Source organism: Neofelis nebulosa, chromosome 1, assembly GCF_028018385.1.
Source record: "Neofelis nebulosa isolate mNeoNeb1 chromosome 1, mNeoNeb1.pri, whole genome shotgun sequence".
Taxonomy (NCBI): Eukaryota; Metazoa; Chordata; class Mammalia; order Carnivora; family Felidae; genus Neofelis; species Neofelis nebulosa.
The window spans coordinates 173618871-173638622 of NC_080782.1; the positions used below are offsets into that span (position 1 = coordinate 173618871).

The 19752-nt window shown below is 43.0% G+C and overlaps 1 protein-coding gene across 21 annotated transcripts in view; it reads left to right on the forward strand.

Moving 5' to 3' along the window:
• Nucleotides 1–19752, forward strand: part of DOCK9 (dedicator of cytokinesis 9) — a 290615-nt gene that overhangs the window by 175750 nt on the left and 95113 nt on the right. For all 21 annotated transcript variants that reach the window (XM_058743962.1, XM_058744064.1, XM_058744023.1 and 18 more), the window contains exons 10-15: nt 2871–2945; nt 4210–4350; nt 4657–4860; nt 5249–5371; nt 9123–9205; nt 9830–9952. In XM_058743962.1, the coding sequence (XP_058599945.1) occupies nt 2871–2945; nt 4210–4350; nt 4657–4860; nt 5249–5371; nt 9123–9205; nt 9830–9952 (749 nt within the window). The remainder of the gene's footprint in view (nt 1–2870; nt 2946–4209; nt 4351–4656; nt 4861–5248; nt 5372–9122; nt 9206–9829; nt 9953–19752) is intronic.

Here is a 19752-nt window from a genome sequence, read left to right on the forward strand (position 1 = left end):
TATTTGTTATTCCCTGACTCTAGGGCAAAGCCCTGCCCTTCCCAAGCCACGTTTTCTTTCTGCCTAGGTTTTACTTGGTAATTCCTTCAAATACCATTTGTTAGGCATCCCCTCTGTTTAATGCATCGTAGGCCACAGAAGGAATGGGGGAAGGAGCTGAGTTTGCTTTTAATCAGCATCATCACAGCTGTCAATGTATGTAAGGTAGACTGTAAGCTTTTAGGTTATTTTTACATCTAAAGGTGTCGCTTCTTTCCCATTAAATGGTTTCTCTAGTGAAGAATATATCCCCTGGATATTAGTGGCAACATCAGGATGCTTTGAGTCTCTTTTGGCTCGTTGTTGATTTTTTTTTTCTTTTAATGTGTCTGCATCCCTGGTTGTCCTCTGATTATACAGACCTCCTAGCAGTCGTCCGTGCCGTGTTCATTTCTCATCTTGTCTCATAGTCAGTGTGAGACAACAAGCATCTTTCAAAAAGGCACCAGGGATTGTATCTACATTAAGAATCCGTTGCTCTGCGGTGGTGTCTGAGATCACAGGACTTGCCTTTGTTGAAGGACTCCAGAGGAAATTCAGAAGTAGAATGCATTACTGTTGGTGGTGGCTTACAGCACCTGGTACTGATGTTTTTGTTGGGAAACATCATGGATTGGGCACAAAGTAAAGCAAATTCTCTTGGGTACAGTTAAGTATACTCCACACGCCACAGGTTCTGGCTCTTGTGATGTGAAAAAATAGGAACGGTGACAGGTAAGATGGAGTTAAAAAGTTGTCCCATCCCCCATAGGGCATCAGCTCAAATCACACGATTTGCAGGAGTGTTCCTTACCCCTAGAAGCCTTAAAGCTCCCATAGAGAACGGTGAGATAAACCTTGTTGTGCAGAGAGACTTTAGCCATCATCTTATTCAACATTTTTACTCAGAAATGAAAGTGGAGTCCAGAGAGGCTACGCAGCTTGCTCACATTTACATAACTAGTGAACGAGTGGACTAGAACTAGAACACAGTTGCTTAGTGTTCTGGTGGTCATTTCATTTTGCCAGAGAAAGATGGTTTTTAAGTAGAGTTATGATAGAGTTTGGGTCATTGCTAAGAACCAACCTGTTACGACAACCGCATGGCTGAGAATATTAGGAAGATGTTCAGTCTTATTAGTGGTGATCTAGAAATGTAATAGACCGTGTTTAGCCACCAGCAGAGATGGTAAGTCACCCCTTCCACTGTGGCTGTCGCTGCCCACATCACATGCTGAGATGTGAGTCGGTCTGTGGGGAAAGAACAGATGAGAGAGGACCCTCCATTCTGACTCTATAGACTTAACCATGGAGATTGAGAGTCATAAGAGTGGATACAAATTTAGAGGAACCAAGCACGAAAAATAATGTGGTTGGCAATGACTTCCACCTTGTGAATGTCTTAGAAGCTTCTTTCTGTTCCCAAATTCCTCTTCTCCAGCCCCTTTGTCTGTCTCCCTCCATGGCTTCTCTTCTTGCCATCCCTTCAGTGTTGGGAATTTCAACTACTCTCAAGGCTCCTCTGTCCCCACCTCTAGACTGATGTTCTCCAAGTCTGTAATTTCAGCCTTCCTCCCTACCTCGTGCTCAAGTTCCATCTCTCTGTCCACAGGCATCTCCACACTCCACTTTATCACCCTCTCCACAAACCTATCTCAATTAATGGGTTCACTGGACAGCAGGCTACCCACATGGGGACTGTGGGCTCTGTGATGGACTCTGCTGTGGGATGGGAGGCAGGTGTGATAAAGAGCCCATGTGGGTCTTCCCCTTAACCCACCTCCTCAGCCCTACCCAAGGGGTTCTTCTAAAATGCAGAACTGGTTATTTTGTTCCCTTGCTTAAAATAGTGCCGGGTGTTTTTGGCTTCTGAAGGAAATCCACAGTCCCTAACACACAAATCCCAGCTTCATTTCTCTCTACTTTTCCCGTCATGCCCAATGAATGACTTGATCATTGCTCAAGTGTGACTATACCTTTGTACCTGCAGTACCTCCTCCCAGAACTCCCTTCTCCCCTTTTCTGCCAAATGTTTTTGTAATGCAAGGTGGGTCTTCTTCTGGGAACTCTTTTCCGACTGCCACCTCCTGGTCCAGGTTAGTGGTCACTGTGCCTTACACTTTCTTTGCCATTCTTACCACCTGTTTATATTGTCTTCGCTAGTATTCCTTGGGTGTAGAGGCTTTGTTTCATTCACGTGTGTGTCCCTGGTGCCTGACACATACTGGGTGCTCAGTAAATATCTATTGACTAGACCAGCAATGCTGCCTCCTGCCTGCCACAAACACCAATGGCAATCCTTCAAGATCTGCCATAGGTTCTCTGGCCCACCATTGCAGACCTATTCCTTTCTCTTCCTGGGCTTCTACCTCAATCTTAGATGGACTCAAAATTCTCCTTACCATCTGGGCTCATTTCCCACTCAGCGTCTGTCTGTGCTGTGTGTCCTTTTCATTCAGCCCCAAATATTCATGTTTTCTTACTTTTTGCTGTTCTACTCCTGCATTCATAGCCCGTCCCCTCTTCCATCACTTTATGAAACCTTTCTTGAAAGTAATGGTTAATTATTTTCTTTTGCGTTCTTTGACTGCTTTTGACCCTGAAGTTGACTGTAGTTTCATAAGGGCAGGATTAGGTCTTCTTTTCCCCCGTGGCACTCTGGTGTGCTACCTCCTTTGATGGTCTCACCTTGTTCAACATGCAGTTGACTCTCCAGGATGACAGGAGAGTTGTCTGGTAGCCTGGATCTTCAGGATGGGACAAACATGTTTGGACACCTCTGTAAGAAGAGGTTTGTTTGTTTGTTTGTTTGTTTTACCGTAATTTTTATTTTTTGTTTATCTTGTTATCAGAGTACCAGAGAAGCTGAAATCAAACTGAAAAGTGAAAGCAGAGTTAAGCTTTTTTACTTGGACCCAGACGCCCAGGTATGAACTATTTTAATGTTTACATTTTTAAACTAAGTCGGGGAAAGAAAACAGACAGATGATACGTTTGTTTTATTTCTGTATTTGCTTGTTTGTTTACTTTGGACTGGTAAGCAACATAACAACAATACAGAACATTCAGGGGAAAAGGAAAAATAAAAAATAACCATAGTCTCATCCCCATTACCACTTCCATTGTGAGTGTTCCATATTCAATAGACTGTGGAAAACTGAGGGATTTACCCAAAGACACTCTCAATCCATAGAGAGCATATAATTTACCCCATAGAAAGACCATCAGACAATAATAAGCATCACTGAAGATGCCCAGTTGGCAGTGGTATTTCCTGACTCACCCAAGGTGCATGTGATCCACATCTGTGCCCTCAAAATCCACACTTGGTGTGGTGGGGCGGGGGTGGGGGTGGGGGGCCCAGGGCAGCTGGGAGGGGATGAAGGTTCTGCTGTATTTTCTCCCATATTTTTCCCCTTTTCATTTGTGATCTTTTTTATAGAACTTCTTTACCCCATTTACTTTAATAATAAATGTCTTTTTTGCTTTACAGATTTCATAACCATGTATATGTTTTTGCTTTTTTGACAACTTTTTGTTGTGATAAAATATACATAACATAAATTTACCATTTTAACCATTTTTAAGTGTGCAGTTCAGTGGCATTAAGTACGTTCATGATGTTGCGCAACCATCACCACTACCCATTCCAGAACTTTTTCATCATCCCAAGCAGAAACTCTATCCACTAAACACTTACTTCCCATTCCTCCCTCCCCTCATTCCCTGGTGACCTCCATTGTCCCTGTCTTTATCAATTTGCCTGCTCTAGGAACCACATTTATGTGAAACAATATATATCCTTTTGTGTCTGGCTTATTGCACTCAGCATGATGTTTTCAAGGTCCATCCATGTTGTAGCATGTGTCAAAATTTCCTTCCTTTTTATGGCTGAATAATATTCCACTGTATGTATATACCAGATTTTGTTTGTTTATTTAGTTGTTGATGGACACTTGAGGTATTCCTAACCATAATTTTTAAGCTTGGCATAATAATCCATGGAGTAGATATACCATCATTTATTTGACCACTGTTATAAACTATATAAACTTATAAAATAGTAGCACTATTGTGAGTTAAGTGAGTTTAGCCTTTTCGTATTTTATGGAGTTTCCTCAGGATACATTTATTATATGTTTGTTTTAATGTGAACATAATATATTTATGTATTTACATTTTCTTTTAAAGAAGCTTGACTTCACATCAGCTGAACCAGAAGTGAAGCCATTTGAAGAGAAATTTGGAAAAAGAATTCTCGTCAAGTGCAATGATTTATCTTTCAATTTGCAATGCTGTGTTGCAGAAAATGAAGAAGGACCCACTACAAATGTAATTTTCCTCTTAAAAAAGTATTTTAAGAAATAGAGATTGCAGATGTACCAGTTGCAATGCAGTCTGGACAGAAAATCCTAGTCTCTGATCAGAGAAGTGCAGTGTTTAGATCAGGATGCGGAGGGTTGTTTAGCCTCAGGGACAGGATATTTGTGACAAATGAAAGGGGTGGAGACTTCTTTCTCTTGAGCTATCATAAATAGGTTTTGTAATTTCTTCTTCGATAGCAGCATTCTCTTTTCCAGACAGTTTGAGCTGTAGTGACGGTCTAGATTGATTTTTTGTTTTTTGTTTTTTGTTCAGGTCGAGCCTTTCTTTGTCACTCTATCCCTGTTTGACATAAAATACAACCGAAAGATTTCTGCCGATTTCCACGTGGACCTGAACCATTTCTCCGTGAGGCAGATGCTGGCCACCACGTCCCCAGCTCTGGTGAACGGTGGCAGGAAGAGCTCACCTGCCCTTCAGGACATCCTTCACGAAGCTGCCATGCAGTATCCGAAGCAGGTGGGAGACAGAGCCCAGCAGTCGTCCCTACTGAGACTTATCTTGCACCTGCTGTGTGAATGCATAATGAGACTCCACAGCACGCAGCTAGGGGAAATGAGACTGTTGGTTATATCGACAGCATATATAAGCAGGCAGGAAAGGCAAGCTGAGAGAAGAAGAAGCAGTATTTGATTTCTCATTTTTTTTTTTCTAAACTTTCTGCTAGTTGCCCACCCCCCTGACCAAATTGCCTTTTTGATCAGATGATAAACTAGCGATAAAGCACTGAGTGCCTCTGAATAGCGTGTTTTAGCACTCTTTGTTGCTTCAGAACGTTTCATGTTCAGGGGATTTGTTTAACGTGGGTGTGAATTTTACTCACTACAGAAAATCTTTTGTTCCCTAGGGAATATTTTCGGTCACGTGTCCTCATCCTGATATATTTCTGGTGGCTAGAATTGAAAAAGTGCTTCAGGGGAGCATCACACACGGTGCCGAGCCATACATGAAAAGTTCAGACTCTTCTAAGGTATGAGTGACTTTTATGCTTTATGATGATAAACATCAATTCAATAAAAGGGCCCTCTGTGAAAATAGAAACGCTTAAAGAAATCAGAGTTAAGCCTTATGTATTCAGCGAGAGGTATTTATACTTTTTATATTTTAAAATACGTGCACTCTTCACATAGATTTACTCCTAACCTCATGTGTCCAATTTTCATTGAAAAGTAGTCCTGTATGTAAATAAAATCCTTCATTTGTCTAGACAATCCTAACATCCTAAAATAATTGGCAAAACTGGAATTATGAGCTTAACAGTAAACTTCCTATCATTAAAAAGGACATATATTCTATTCAAATAGAGTGCATTCCACTTGTTGACGTTTCTCTCAGGTTCTGGAATTATCTTTGGGTCCATTTACACTTAAATGTGAGGCTGGAGACTAGGGGATGGTCTGACCAGTGAGGTCAGTGCTTCAGGTGCCCTGTTTGGTCACACGGGGCAGGTCATGGTGGCAGAGGTGACCTTGGGTAGAAGAGGGAAGGGAAACATACAAGCTGTCTGGTGTGTTTCCCTTACTTTGGCGTAGTGCTCACTACTGGGGAGTGCCTTGGTGGACACACACAGATGTGAATGTTAGAGGTTATCTAGTCAAGAGCTCTTCTCAGGCATCAGAAAACTGAGGTTTACTAAGGTTTAGTTACCTGCTCAGTGCCCTACAGCTAGAGTGACCAGAGGCACCTGACTGTCACTTTCCAGCACGTTGAGCTACCTGGTAGGGTGAGCTAATAGAATTCTGTCTCTGCTGGCTTTACAGTATTTGTAAGTGCTCGTCTGGGAGATGGCCCTGATACACTGACAAGGACTGGTCAGCAGCAGGAGGGGACACCTCCAAAGGCTCTAAGGGACATTTCCTGAGCTGAATCAGAGCTTCCCCTCATGCTGTCTGTGGCCGGCCATACACCACAGGTGTGTCCACGAGCTGCAGGGTGGTTGTTAAAGAATAGGTTGTAGGAGTCAGAGACCTGGGTGCTGAGTGCCTAGGTACTTTGGAGAAGTCATGTCACCTCTCTGGGCTCTGGTGTCCCATCTGTTGTTGAAGGATGATATTGCTACCTGCCCCACCTCCTCTCAGGAACAGCGCTGAGATCAGATAATATACAAGACATTGCTGGGTACCTGCGTGGCTCAGTCGGTTGAGCGTCTGACTTGAGCTCAGGTGATGATCTCATGGTTCACAGGTTTGAGCCCCATGTCAGGCTCTATATTAACAGCCCAGAGACTGGAGCCTGCTTTGGATTTTGGTTCTCCCTCTCTCTCTGTCCCTCCCCCATTCATGTTCTGTCTCTCTGTCTCAAAAATAAAAATAAAACATAAAAAAAAAATTTTTAAATATACAAGACATTGCCAGAGATGCTGCAAATCACTGACACATGTAGGACAACGTTATCATCTATCCCAGCCCCAGCCAGGGGAGAACCCATAGCCCCAGGCACACTGCCTCCAACAGTATGCCTTTCTGGCTGATAACAGCTAGGTCAAGTTTGGTCTCTGGAGAAGAAGCGATTTTATTTTTTAAATCAAGTTTGTAAAACCTTAGATAAGAAGCTCTTTCAGCTCTTCAGTGTTTTGATTAATAATCAATGAAGGCCCAGGATGAGATCGGCTCCCCTGACTGTATGTGATACGTTTCCAGGGCCTAAATGCACCGTCTTTGCTCTTCTGCCTGCCACATGCATGGTTTGAAATTTGGCAGCTCGTGATGGTGCAAAATCACATTTCACTTTGGGCTAGACTTGATGCTCTCCTCCACACTTCCCAGTGGCCGCCGAGCATCTATGGAAGTCGGCTCTTCCCTCCTTACGTGTGGGATGCACAGCTCAGCCATGTGTACGTTACTCCATACGTTCACACTTCCAAAGTAATAAATTAAGGCAGAGATTAACCTTTTTATATCAGAATAGGTTTTATATCTCTCTGCTCTCAAGCATGTTGTATCAGAATAGAACTTTTGGCAGAGATATTACCGAAAGATGATTTTCTCATGTATGTCAGAATTGTTTCTTTCCTGTTTTCCAAGATGGTCTAGAACATCATTTAGAGTAAATTTTGTCTTGGAGGAAGAAACTGTTATAAGAAGTCTCTGTTAGTGTAGATCATGAATAGATTAAAAAAGAGGAAGAAAGAAAGAAAAGGGGCAGGGGAGACCAAAGACAAAATTGAGTTTTTCAGTCTTACATACCTTATGTTCCCTGTGCACCCTCAGTAAGTCTGTGGGCTCGGACCCTGTTCGCCACAGGAAACCGTGAAACTTATTTGAAATCTGGGTTTTAGTTTTAAGTTTTATGCAAATATTGTGTTTTACTCCACAGTATAGTCATTATTGTTAGAAATCTAAAAATGATAGTTTCTATCTGAAAATAGAAGGTAGGCCATTTTACCCTGTGACTGTGTGCCCCCAGTGCCCACAGGATCATGCCCTTCCGGAAGAAGAAATGAAGGAACTGGAGGTGCTCCTGACATGTTTCGGTCAAGACATGTTTCTAATTCATTCGTGAGGGTAGCAATTCTCACAGCATGACTGTGGTAGAATCATAATGTCTGGTAACTGGAAGGGATAGTGAAAAGTACTGTGGCTCACGCCCTTCATTTCTCAGGTGGGGAAAATGGAGCCCAGAGAGGGCTAATGGCCTAGACTCACACCGCTGGTTTCAGTTTGACCGAGAGACAAACAGCTCTATCATCTCAGTTTTCGCAAACCTGATACGCACAGGTCACCGAAGGTCTGGTCAGAAGGCAGGTTCTGACCCAGGGGGTCTGGGGTGGGGCCCGAGACTGCATTCCTGATAAGCTCCCAGGTGCTGCTGATGCTGCCGCTCTGACGCACATTGGTTCACAGGCGCTGGATCACAGTTCCCAAAACTGGTTGACTTTGGTGTGCTTCAGTAATGTAAAAGGCCCTTGAACATACCACTCTAACTGAATCAAACTTTTTATCGGGAGCCGTGCAGGATCCCGGTACAAGCACATTCGGGGCACTTGTCCTCCGCTGTAGCGGTAGGGGTACAGTTGATTGATAGACATGTCATGCACACATCTTAGGCCAAAGCGGATCTGCTTCACTGTGCACTATGGGCTTCATAAGTCAAGCCACAACAAATGAAAATTCATCATCAAGAAGTGAAAATAGCAGTAATTTATACCTAGAAAGTAAGAATATAACTAACAGTTGAAAACCCTGGCCTAACTTAAGTCAGCACCTATATAATGTCTTACAGAACGAATATCTATCCCCCAAATTGTGGGAATCTGCATGAGCTGGAACACATTAGGAGCTATGCTGGCTTAGCATTTTCGTTAGTATTCTCATTTAAACTTTAAGTATTGCCATATATTTTGGCACGAATACCAAGAATTAACAATTGTTAATAACCCACTGGACTTATAAGTAGCCCTTAGTCATAAAGAACTATGAAAGCCTATGAAATGTCATGCTTGCGGCCTATGAAAGCAACGTTTTAGAAAAGAAAAGACTTAACATTTTGGAAACGGTCCTCATTCTATATTCTTTGAAAGTCACTGCCATAAAGATTGCATTAAACAGAATACTCTGCACCTAGTGTAAGTCCGGCCAGATTTCCTTAGAGTGACCCGTGCTTTTCCATGCATCTGATACTAGGGTAGGAGCTTGTTTAACGAACGTGTGATGACGGCTCTTTAGATCATAATTCTGTCAATGGGGTACAGCACCTCATATCTTTATTCTCCTATCTTCAAGGTTGCTCAGAAGGTGCTGAAGAATGCCAAGCAGGCTTGCCAAAGACTAGGACAGTACAGAATGCCATTTGCATGGGCAGCAAGGTAACGACAATATCTTTTATGCTTTTGATGTAGCTAGAGATACACGGAGATAGATAGATAGATAGATAGATAGATAGATAGATAGATAGATAGATAGGTAGATAGACAGACAGACTGACTCATCTCTTTTGTCTTTATTGCCCAGAGACAAAGAGGATTTAAATGTGTAAAGTTAAAACATAAGTAAGCCCCCTATGTGAATAATCTTTCGTTAGAATCACAGACGGGGAAGATGCTGGCTGGGAGAGCCGTGCAGGGGCCGGTAGGACGGACGGGAGCTCTTGTTGCAGAGCTGCTGTTCTGGCCACGTGTCCCAAGCCCAGCTTGGACAGTGGCCCAGGGTGGGGGCCTGCACATCACCCTTGTTTGTGAGCTCTGCTTCCTAAGCATCTGACTGTGGATGTTGTTGCCTAAGCACGAGCCATTTGCTGGAAATGTTCTCTGTGTAAATTGAGTTAGTTGTGTTCATCGGCGTAAATGTCTTCCATGTTTTCAGATAATGAAATTTCTGTTAGTACAGCCAATGGAATAATAATTAGGCTTCACATAGAAACCAAAGTTAAGCTGTGGATTTATTTTCATCTTTTGGAAGCTCAGTTTAGAACTGTTGTTTGGCTATTTCAGGACGTTGTTTAAGGATGCATCTGGAAACCTTGACAAAAATGCCAGATTCTCTGCTCTGTACAGGCAAGACAGCAATAAGCTCTCCAATGACGACATGCTCAAGTTACTTGCGGACTTTCGGAAGTGAGTCTCAAAGTGTTACTTATTTGCACACCTGAAAAACAGAAGGTGTTTTCTGTGGGGGGGGTGGGGCGGGAGGGCATCGGGCTCCACTCAAACATCATAGGGGCTGTTGGGTGAGCGTGGAACTTTACCTTGAGTCCTTGCGAGGGAAGAGAAGGTCTAACATTGAAGAGTGTCCTGGTTAATTTGAATGACGTTTTCAGTGGTGCTGTGAGGGCGGGGTGAGGGTAGAGATGGGCCTAGGGAGGAAGGAGACAGCTGAGGAACCTTTGGCAAGAGATGGGAAAGGACACAGCAAAGGCAGTGCAAGTGGAAATGGGAGGAAGGAACTAATTCAGGTCACATCAGGGAAGCACCTGTACTCTGCCTGGGGTTCCTGATTGGGAGAAGGATGGGAGGAGAGAGAAGTGGGTGGTAGTCTCGGATAAGCAACCTCCCAGTTTCTGACCTGCACAGTGGAGTGACTCATGTACCATTAACTGGATGATGGAAGGGAAAAACAATAACTTATATCGTACTTACTGTTTACCACCATTGTTCCAAATGCTTTACCTGTGTTAACAATTGTATTTTTTTCCTAGGGCTGCCATAATAAAGCACCGTAAACTAGGGGGCTTAAAACAATGGAAATTTGTTCTCTCACAATTTTGGAGGCTAGATGTCCAAAACCAAGATATTGGTGGGGTCATCCTTGCTCCAGAATCTCAAGGGGAGGGTCCTTCCTTATTTCCTCCAACTTCCCGTGGCTCCAGGCATTCCTTGGGCTTATGGCAGCATCGCTCTAGTCTCTGTTTCTTGCTTCACATGGCCACCTTCCTGTGTGTTTCTGTTGAAATATCCTTCTTATAAAAGAACTTGTCAGGTTGGATTAGGGCCAACCCCAGTGACCTCGTCTTCCCTTGATTGCATCTGCAAAGACCCTATTTCCAAATAAAGACACATCCATAGGTACCAGGGATTAGGACTTTAACATATGTGTTTGGGAACACCATCCAGCCCACAGCAACGTGGTAAAGAGAGGGAACGCACTGGCGGGGTCGTTCTGACTGAGAACCTGCTCCTATCACCGTGCTGTTGCGGTGTTCCATCATGACGGTCCACTTCCGAACTCACACAACTGATTTCCTTTGCTAGGGACATGGGTTTTAGAGCTTTTCTGGGAAAATTCTGGGAATGAGAAAGAACTGAGGCTATTAGAAGGTAATGAAATGAAAATCATGGGGACGCCTGGGCGACTCCGTCAGTTGGGTGTCCAACTCTTGATTTCGGCACAGGTCATGATCTCACAGTTTGTGAAATCAAGCCCCTCTTCGGGTTCTGCACTAATAGCACAGAGCCTGCTTAGGATTCTCTCTTTCTTCTCTCTGTCTCTTCTCCTCTCTTTCTCTCAAAATAAATGTTAAAAAAAGAAAAGAAATTAAAAAAGAAAGAAAAAAAAAAGAATGGTGAAGAACCAGCCACTATTCTATACCATAGGAAACCTTAGTCTTGTTTTTTTATTTGGGAAAAAAACACATATCAAAGTAACAATGTCACTTGGCTTAGAACTCAGGACTGGCGGTTTAGCTTTTGGTTCATTTTTACTTTTACTTCTCTCTCTTCTGATTTTTCAGCATTCTTATTAGAGCCATAATTAACATCTCTAAAAAACCTTTACTTACTGATAGTAGTATATTGTCATCTGTAACGTGTTTACATACAGTAACTATTGTCATGTTTCACCCTTGCTTATAGAATAAAAACTCATTTTACTCTGTTTTGTTTTTTGAAAACTCCAGTCGCCTTTAGTTAAATAGATTACAATTTTCCTGCACTAGCCCACCGCGCAGTTCTTAGTAATCATGATGTGGGTCCAAACGTAATCACTTAGGACGGGGTACACACTATATTGTTAAGGAGGAGAAAGTGTATCTGTATGACCTCATTTTTTTTAAAATATATGAAATTTATTGTCAAATTGGTTTCCATACAACACCCAGTGCTCATCCTAACAGGTGCCCTCCTCAATACCCATCACCCACCCTCCACCCCCATCAGCTCTCACTTTGTTCTCAGTTTTTAAGAGTCTCTTATGCTTTGGCTCTCTCCCACTCTAACCTCTTTTTTTTGTTTTCCTTCCCCTCCCCCATGGGTTCCTGTTTAGTTTCTCAGGATCCACCTAAGAGTGAACACATGTGGTATCTGTCTTTCTCTGTATGGCTTATTTCACTTAGCATAACACTCTCCAGTTCCATCCAAGTTGCTACAAAGGACCGTATTTCATTCTTTCTCATTGCCACGTAGTATTCCATTGTGTATATAAACTACAATTTCTTTATCCATTCATCAGTTGATGGACATTTAGTCTCTTTCCATAATTTGCTATTGTTGAGAGCGCTGCTATAAACATTGGGGTAGAAGTGCCCCTATGCATCAGCACTCCTGTATCCCTTGGGTAAATTCCTAGCAGTGCTACTGCTGGGTCATAGGGTAGATCTATTTTTAATTTTTTGAGGAACCTCCACATTGTTTTCCAGAGCGGCTGCACCAGTTTGCATTCCCACGAACAGTGCAAGAGGGTTCCTGTTTCTCCACATCCTCTCCAGCATCTATAGTCACCTGATTTGTTCATTTTATCCACTCTGACTGGCATGAGGTGATAATCTCAGTGTGGTTTTGATTTGTATTTCCCTGATGAGGATGTGACGTTGAGCATCTTTTCATGTGCCTGTTGGCCATCCGGATGTCTTCTTTAGAGAAGTGTCTATTCATGTTTTCTGCCCATTTCTTCACTGGATTATTTGTTTTTCGGGTGTGGAGTTTGGTGAGCTCTTTATAGATTTTGGATACTAGCCCTTTGTCCGCTATGTCATTTGCAAATATCTTTTCCCATTCCGTTGGTTGCCTTTTAGTTTTGTTGGTTGTTTCTTTTGCTGTGCAGAAGCTTTCTATCTTTGTAAGGTCCCAGTAGTTCATTTTTGCTTTCAGTTCCCTTGCCTTTGGGGATGTGTCAAGTAAGAAATTGCTACGGCTGAGGTGTATGACCTCATTTTTGAGAAGAAAACATTTTATATGCTTTTTGTGTGTAAATGAAGAAATGGATAGGCAAACAGCTAGCCATGTAGAAAGATAGTCATCAAATAGCCATGTCGGGTGTATACCAAAATGGTGGGCATGGTTGTCTCTGAGGGCTAGGTGTATGGATGACTTTTAACTTATACTTGATAGCTTTCCATGATTTTATGTGGACTTTTTTTTTTTTTAACCAACATTTACTTTCATATTCTGACAAACAAACAATGAGGTTTTCTACATGTGGCGGTGGTTGGAAGCCCTGTCTTGGAAGTTGTGTGCCAGGCAGGCTAGCTGGAGACTGCTCTGGCGGGGGTGGGTCTTTGGTGGCAGCTCCAGCTTACTGTTCTGTTCCTCAGCGGAGGTGAAGGGTAGGCTCTACAGGGTCTTTAATGAAAAAGTGATCTGAGTGGAGAGCCGATGGCCAGGAGAAGCACAAGCCTTCGCTGCTTCAGAGCACAGCGGTAGCCTCCCCAGCATACTGGGCTTTCATGGGTGTGCTCAGTAGGAAGGATCTTGTGGGAGGAGCGTGTTCTAGAGGGCCAGCCAGAGAAACCCACCAATAGGGATGTGATGCTGTCAGCCTCAGAAGATGCAAAGGGAAGCCTTTGTTCTTCCTTCTCAGCAAAATCCAAAGAAATGCCCGTGTCCGCTCCCTGTGCTTTTCACAGTGGAGCTAGGGAAGTGGAGGTTTCCTTTTTTTTTTTTTTTCTTTTTAACCTTGGCATTGTTCTTTTCCTTTTCCCTTTAATTAATTTAATTTGTTTGTTTGTTTGTTTGTTCGTTTTCTTACAGAGAATAATCTCATGTCACTGACCTGGGCACCAGCCAGGTGCAAAACTATTGTTACTGCTCCCGTGATTGTCTCAAAATGTCATTTAAAAATGGATGGGAAAAATTTTCTCGAGCTGCCCCCAGTCTTTAGAAAACAGCCAGCACATCTATCTCATAGGCCACTCCTCCCTCTCCTTTGCAATAAGTACCAGGGGTGTTTTCCAAGACTTAATAGAAAATAGTTCTGTCAGATAGATGGTATTGCTGACACGTATGCTTCCAGAAACATTTACCTAAGAAGAAACACTTGGTATTTTATCCTTGTTTGATTTGCTCACGGTGGTGTCTTTTCTAACTTCTGCAGGCAATCTGAAAGCATGAAGGCAAAGTATAAAAACAGATCATTTTCTTTCCTTTTCTTTTCAAATTTTTTTTTTAATTCTAGTTAGTTAGGATACAGTGCAATATTGGTTTCAGGAATAGAATTCAGTAATTCCTCACTTACATACAACACCCAGTGCTCATCATAGCAAGTGCCCTCCTTAGTACCCATCACCAGTCCAGCCCATCCCCCACCTACCTCCGCTCCAGCAGCCCTCAGTTTGTTCTCTATACTTAAGAGTCTCTTACAGTTCGTTTGCCTCTTTTTTCTCTTTTCTCCCTTCCCATATGTTTGTCTATTTCTTAAGTTCCACAAATCATATGGTATTTGTCTTTCTCTGACTGAGTTATTTCACTTAGCATAATACTCTCTAACTCTATGTCACTGCAAATGGCAGGATTTCATTCTTTTAGATGGGTGAATAATATTCCACTGGGTATATATGCCACATCTTCTTTATCCGTGCATCAGTTGATGGATACTGGGTTCTTTCCATTGTTTGGCTATTGTTGATAATGCTGCTGTAACCATTGGGGTGCACGTACCCCTTCGAGTCTGTATTTCTGTACCTTTGGGTAAATACCTAGTAGTGTGGTTGCTGGATCGTATTTTTAACTTTTTGAGGAACTTCCATACTGTTTTCCAGAGTGACTGCACCAGTTTGCATTCCCATCAGCGGTACAAGAGGGTTCCCTTTCTCCCTATGCTCGCCAACACCTGTTGTTCCTTGTGTTGTTAATTTTAGCCATTCTGACAGGTGTGAGGTGGTACCTCATCATGGTTTTGATTTGTATTTCCCTGATGGTGAGTGATATTGCGCATCTTTTCAAGAATATTTTCTTTCTTTCCTTCTTTTAAAAATTGTTAATGTTTATTTTTGAGGGAGAGAGCGTGAGCTGGGGAGGGGCATAGAGAGGGGGACAGAGGATCCAAAGCAGGCTCTGAGCTGTCAGCACAGAGCCCACTGTGGGGCTTCAACCCACGAACTGCAAGATCATGACCTGAGCTGAAGTCAGACGCTCAACTGACTGAGCCACCCAAGTGCCCCAAGAATATCTTCTTTTAAATGTACTTTATTCTTTTTTTTTTTTTTTTTTTGGTCTGGTGCAAAAGGTGTTTTTATTAAAGCACAGAGACAGGACCGTGGGCAGGAAGGGCTATCTAAATGTAAACGTTTTTAAGGCTACCACATTGGGTAGGTTTTGGTTTTTGTTTGTTTTTGTTTTGTTTCATTTTGTTTTGTTTTTGTAATGCTTATTTATTTATTTATTTATTTTTGAGGGAGAGAGAGAGAGAAGCATGAGTGGGCAGGGGCGGGGGGTGGGGGGCATAGCAGAGGATCTGAAGCAGGCTCAGCACTGACGCGGAGCTCGAACTCACAAGCTGTGAGATCATGACCTGAGCCAAAGTCAGATGCTTAACTGACTGAGCCTCTTCGGTGCCTCCACATTGGGTAGTTTAGGCAATAATATTATTAAGGTTTGTGCATGAGACTTACGCATATATGTTTATTTGTACCTTTATGTTCTTTGTGCCCAAGTTTGACATTCTTCTCTCCATTTCCCTCCGGTTACATTGCACTGAAGCCAGGTGGGGCTATTGCCTTTCTCTGAAGCCATTGTGTACTTGCACTCCACCATGCTTTGCCGTCTGCCTAAATCATATCCCCATCTGCTTTTGTCTCTCCGAGGGACCTCTGTCCTCTTTCAAGTCCAGTCTGTAACTTATGTCCATGTTGGGAAGCTGGGCCAGGTTGTGTGGCTTCTCTGCTTGAGTCCCCTCTTCTTTTTAAGGGGGAGCCCTAACAGCCCTACGTCCTATAGCTATGGTGGGGAGTAAATGAAAATGCATGTCAGGGTGATGTCTGTCACTGAGAAGACTCGTCTCTTAGCCTTCCTTCTCCACACTCTAGACACTCGCCTCCCCGTGGAGGTTTGCACACACTGTATGCATGTGTTTGTCATCATCTGTCTGCTTGAGCACAGGAGTCATGTCACATTAGTATTCTGCCTGTGGTGCCTAGTCTAGTGTGTGTCATATCACCATGAGCACTTGATAAATGCTTATTGAAATTTCTCCTAGACATAAATTCAGTGATTTTGTGTAAGCAAAAACATCTCAAATTTCTTTCAATCACAGACACATTTCTTTAAGTGACTCCAAAGCTTTTAGGGGCTATTTCCTTTTACAAAATGCATTTAGAAGATTAGACTCACCACCAACAGACCCACACATGCCAATATTGCCCGTTAATCCCTTTAATGGGTCAGTACAGAAAATAGAGAAGGGAGGACCAGACTGCAGAGACACAGAGGTGAGGACACCAACTCTGTTGGCCTGGGATGATTGCTGGTTTGTGATACTCCCCTTGCTTCCGGGAGTTGTCAAGTCAGCAGGATTGTATGGGCAGTGGGAAGAAAAACCTTTCCTTTGCCTAAGAGTAAGAGTTTGAGCCTCATTCCTACACTGATATGTAGACAAAAGCAGTTCCCAAATTCCAGATGCCCTATGTGTGTCTACTTTATACATTCATTTAATGCAGTTTTAGGATGGGCTTTCATGCTCAAGGTATTATAAGTTGTGCATGGAATATATACATTTTTCAGCATTAAAAAAAAACTAACCCCAGTTAGAGAATTCACTTTGTGTGATACACACACACACACACACACACACACACCATCACTTTGGAAATGCATATAAAAAAGGGCAGTAGAATTTTCATTGTTTGTAAGGTTTTGATGTGTATTGAGCCAGGTTCCATAAAAGCCCTGAAGTTTTGAAGTAAGTTTAAGACTATATTTAAAAAACCAAGTTGGTAGAAACAGCTTCCACAAAGCCCATGTGCCATGTGCTGTGGAACTAAGCTCAGATCTGTGCTTTCTTGGAAATACATGGACATAATGCCTCTATAGAAATAGCAGCCAGAACTGAAAGCTTTCATCAGGGAAGAGAAACAAGTATAGTTAGACACAGAAGAATATAACACATTGTGCAAAGAGTTCCAGTGAGGATTGTTTAATTAAAACTTGTTGCTTAGAAATCCAGTTATCATAAGTTTATATGAGGATGATGGCAGAGTAATAGAAAAAGTGGTGAAGGGACATACTCACTTATTGGCAGAAATAACCAGCAAGGGATGAAACACAGCGCTCTTGGACACTTACATTTGGAAACATTCTTTGCAATAAGCAGGATATTTCTGATTCCAGGAAGCAGAAACAACTTCCTAGGTGTCTGTAAGATTTGTGGGATGCAGGGTTCTGTGGTAAGGGGCAGTGTTGAGGTGTTTGAATGAAGAGGTGGAGCAAGGCACTGTACGTCAGGCGAATTTATAGCTGCACAGAAACCCATGGGTCTCGGGGTCGATATCCCCGAAGAGCTCTATGTAAAGTGGAGAGTGACTCCGACAGTATAGCATCGTGGGAGCACGCAACGTGTGGGAGGCCTGGTTGCAACAGCAACCAGGAGATGACTGTCGAAGGCACAGTCTTCTAGCTACTAGGAAAGAATACTGTGGGGGTGCCCGGGTGGCTCAGCTGGTTAGGTGGCTGACTTCGGCTCAGGTCATGATCTCAAGGCTCAAAGGGTCGTGAGTTCGAGGCCCATGTCGGGCTCTGTGCTGGCAGCTCAGAGCCCGGAGCCTGCTTCCGATTCTGTGTCTCCCTCTCTCTCTCTCTGCTCCTCTCCTGCTTGCATTCTCTCTCTCTCTCAAAAATAAATATTAAAAAAAATTTAAGGGCGCCTGGGTGGCGCAGTCGGTTAAGCGTCCGACTTCAGCCAGGTCACGATCTCACGGTCTGTGAGTTCGAGCCCCGCGTCAGGCTCTGGGCTGATAGCTCAGAGCCTGGAGCCTGCTTCCGATTCTGTGTCTCCCTCTCTCTCTGTCCCTCCCCCGTTCATGCTCTGTCTCTCTCTGTCCCAAAAATAAATAAACGTTGAAAAAAAAATTAAAAAAAAAAAAAAAATTTAAAAGAAAAGCATATTATGTTTTTGCATAAATCACACAGTAGGCACAGGGACAAGATAGAGCGGTGATGCTGAGCTGTACCTAGACATCTTTTGGCCAGAAATCTTTAAAAAAATTTTTTTTAAGTTTATTTATTTTGAGAGAGAGAGAGAAAGAGCAGGGGAGGGGCAGAGAGAGGGAGAGAGAGAAAGAATCCCAAGCAAGCCACACTGACAGCACGTAGGGCTCAAACTCATGACCTGCAAGATCATAACCTGAGCTGAAATCAAGAGTCAGACGCTTAACTGACTGAGCCACCTAGGAGCCCCGGCCAGCAATTTTTTTAACTGAAAACAGAATGTGTGAAAAATTGTTGACTTGTCTTCCTGATAGTTATCTCTTTCAGGATTTCAAGGAATTGCTCATTTAAACTCTGATATAAATAAAAGACAAGTGGAAAAAAGAGAAACCCTAGGAGAAAGCAATTCCACACATTGGAGCTGGCAGTGGGCAAAGCTCAGAATGTGCTCAACATGGGCTGTTGTCATCAGGAAGCGAGGATTCAGGACTGTTAGGAAATCCTGACGCAAATGAACAGTACCCCAGGTTAGACTGACACGGTACATGTGAGGCTGCTTATTATTAACACGTAACAGTAACGTCTGAGGAATCTTCAAGACAGGAGCTAGGAACTTTTCAAAAACAGGAATAAAACCAAATGCAGAATCTGGAGGCCAGTGAGCTTTGATGGGTTTTTTTTTGGCAGTGTTTTAAAAGGCATTATTAAACAGGTGGCTTGTGAAGAACCACGAGGCAGCATTCTGTTTTCTTAGGAATAAGTCATGTCATGTCGAACTTGTCGTCCTAACCACATTGCGGCTTTTCTTTTTTTAATTGGGTTGCTAAACTGATGCCACAGAGGAATGTAAGACCTTTAACAAGCGTATGTTCCAAGATGTCCTGTGAACGAGTCAGGGAAGTGTAGTGTGCACGAGTGGACAGGTGTTCCAGGAACAGCGGTGACTGGATTAGCATCAGTCTGGTGACGGACCTTTAGGGGTTTGAGAAGGAACCTGTTCTTGGCCACATTCTGTGCAGTATCATCATCCATGACTTTTTTGAGGACGTAACATGCTGGCGAAGTGTCCTCATGACATCAGGCTGTTAGGGATATCTCATACATTAGATGTCAGAATCTGGATTTGGAAGGGTTTTGATCAACTCGAAATGGCTCAGATGTAAAAAGGTGAAACTTCCGCAAGGCAAAAATCAAATCCTGTTCTGAGTTCCCGAACCATAATTGTATGAATATAGGAGAGGGATGTAGCATGAAAGTAAAGCCTATGGAAAAAGATTCCAGGATTGTAGGTGATTTAAATGTAATGTACATCACTAGGGTGGTGTGGCTACCACAAAATAATAGAATCTGGCTACGTCGGTAGAAGGGTGTATGGTTCAAAACCAGCTAGCTCCTATGCCCCCACCTGGTCAGACCTTACTGGGCCTGATCTATGCAGTTTGGGCACCTTGATGTAAATGGAGCATTGTTCTAGGGGAGAAATGGCATTGGAGGAAGGTCTAAAAGGGCTGAAAACGGAGGCCTTCAGCATGGTGTGGTTGCCATTCATAGACGGTGGAAAGGTG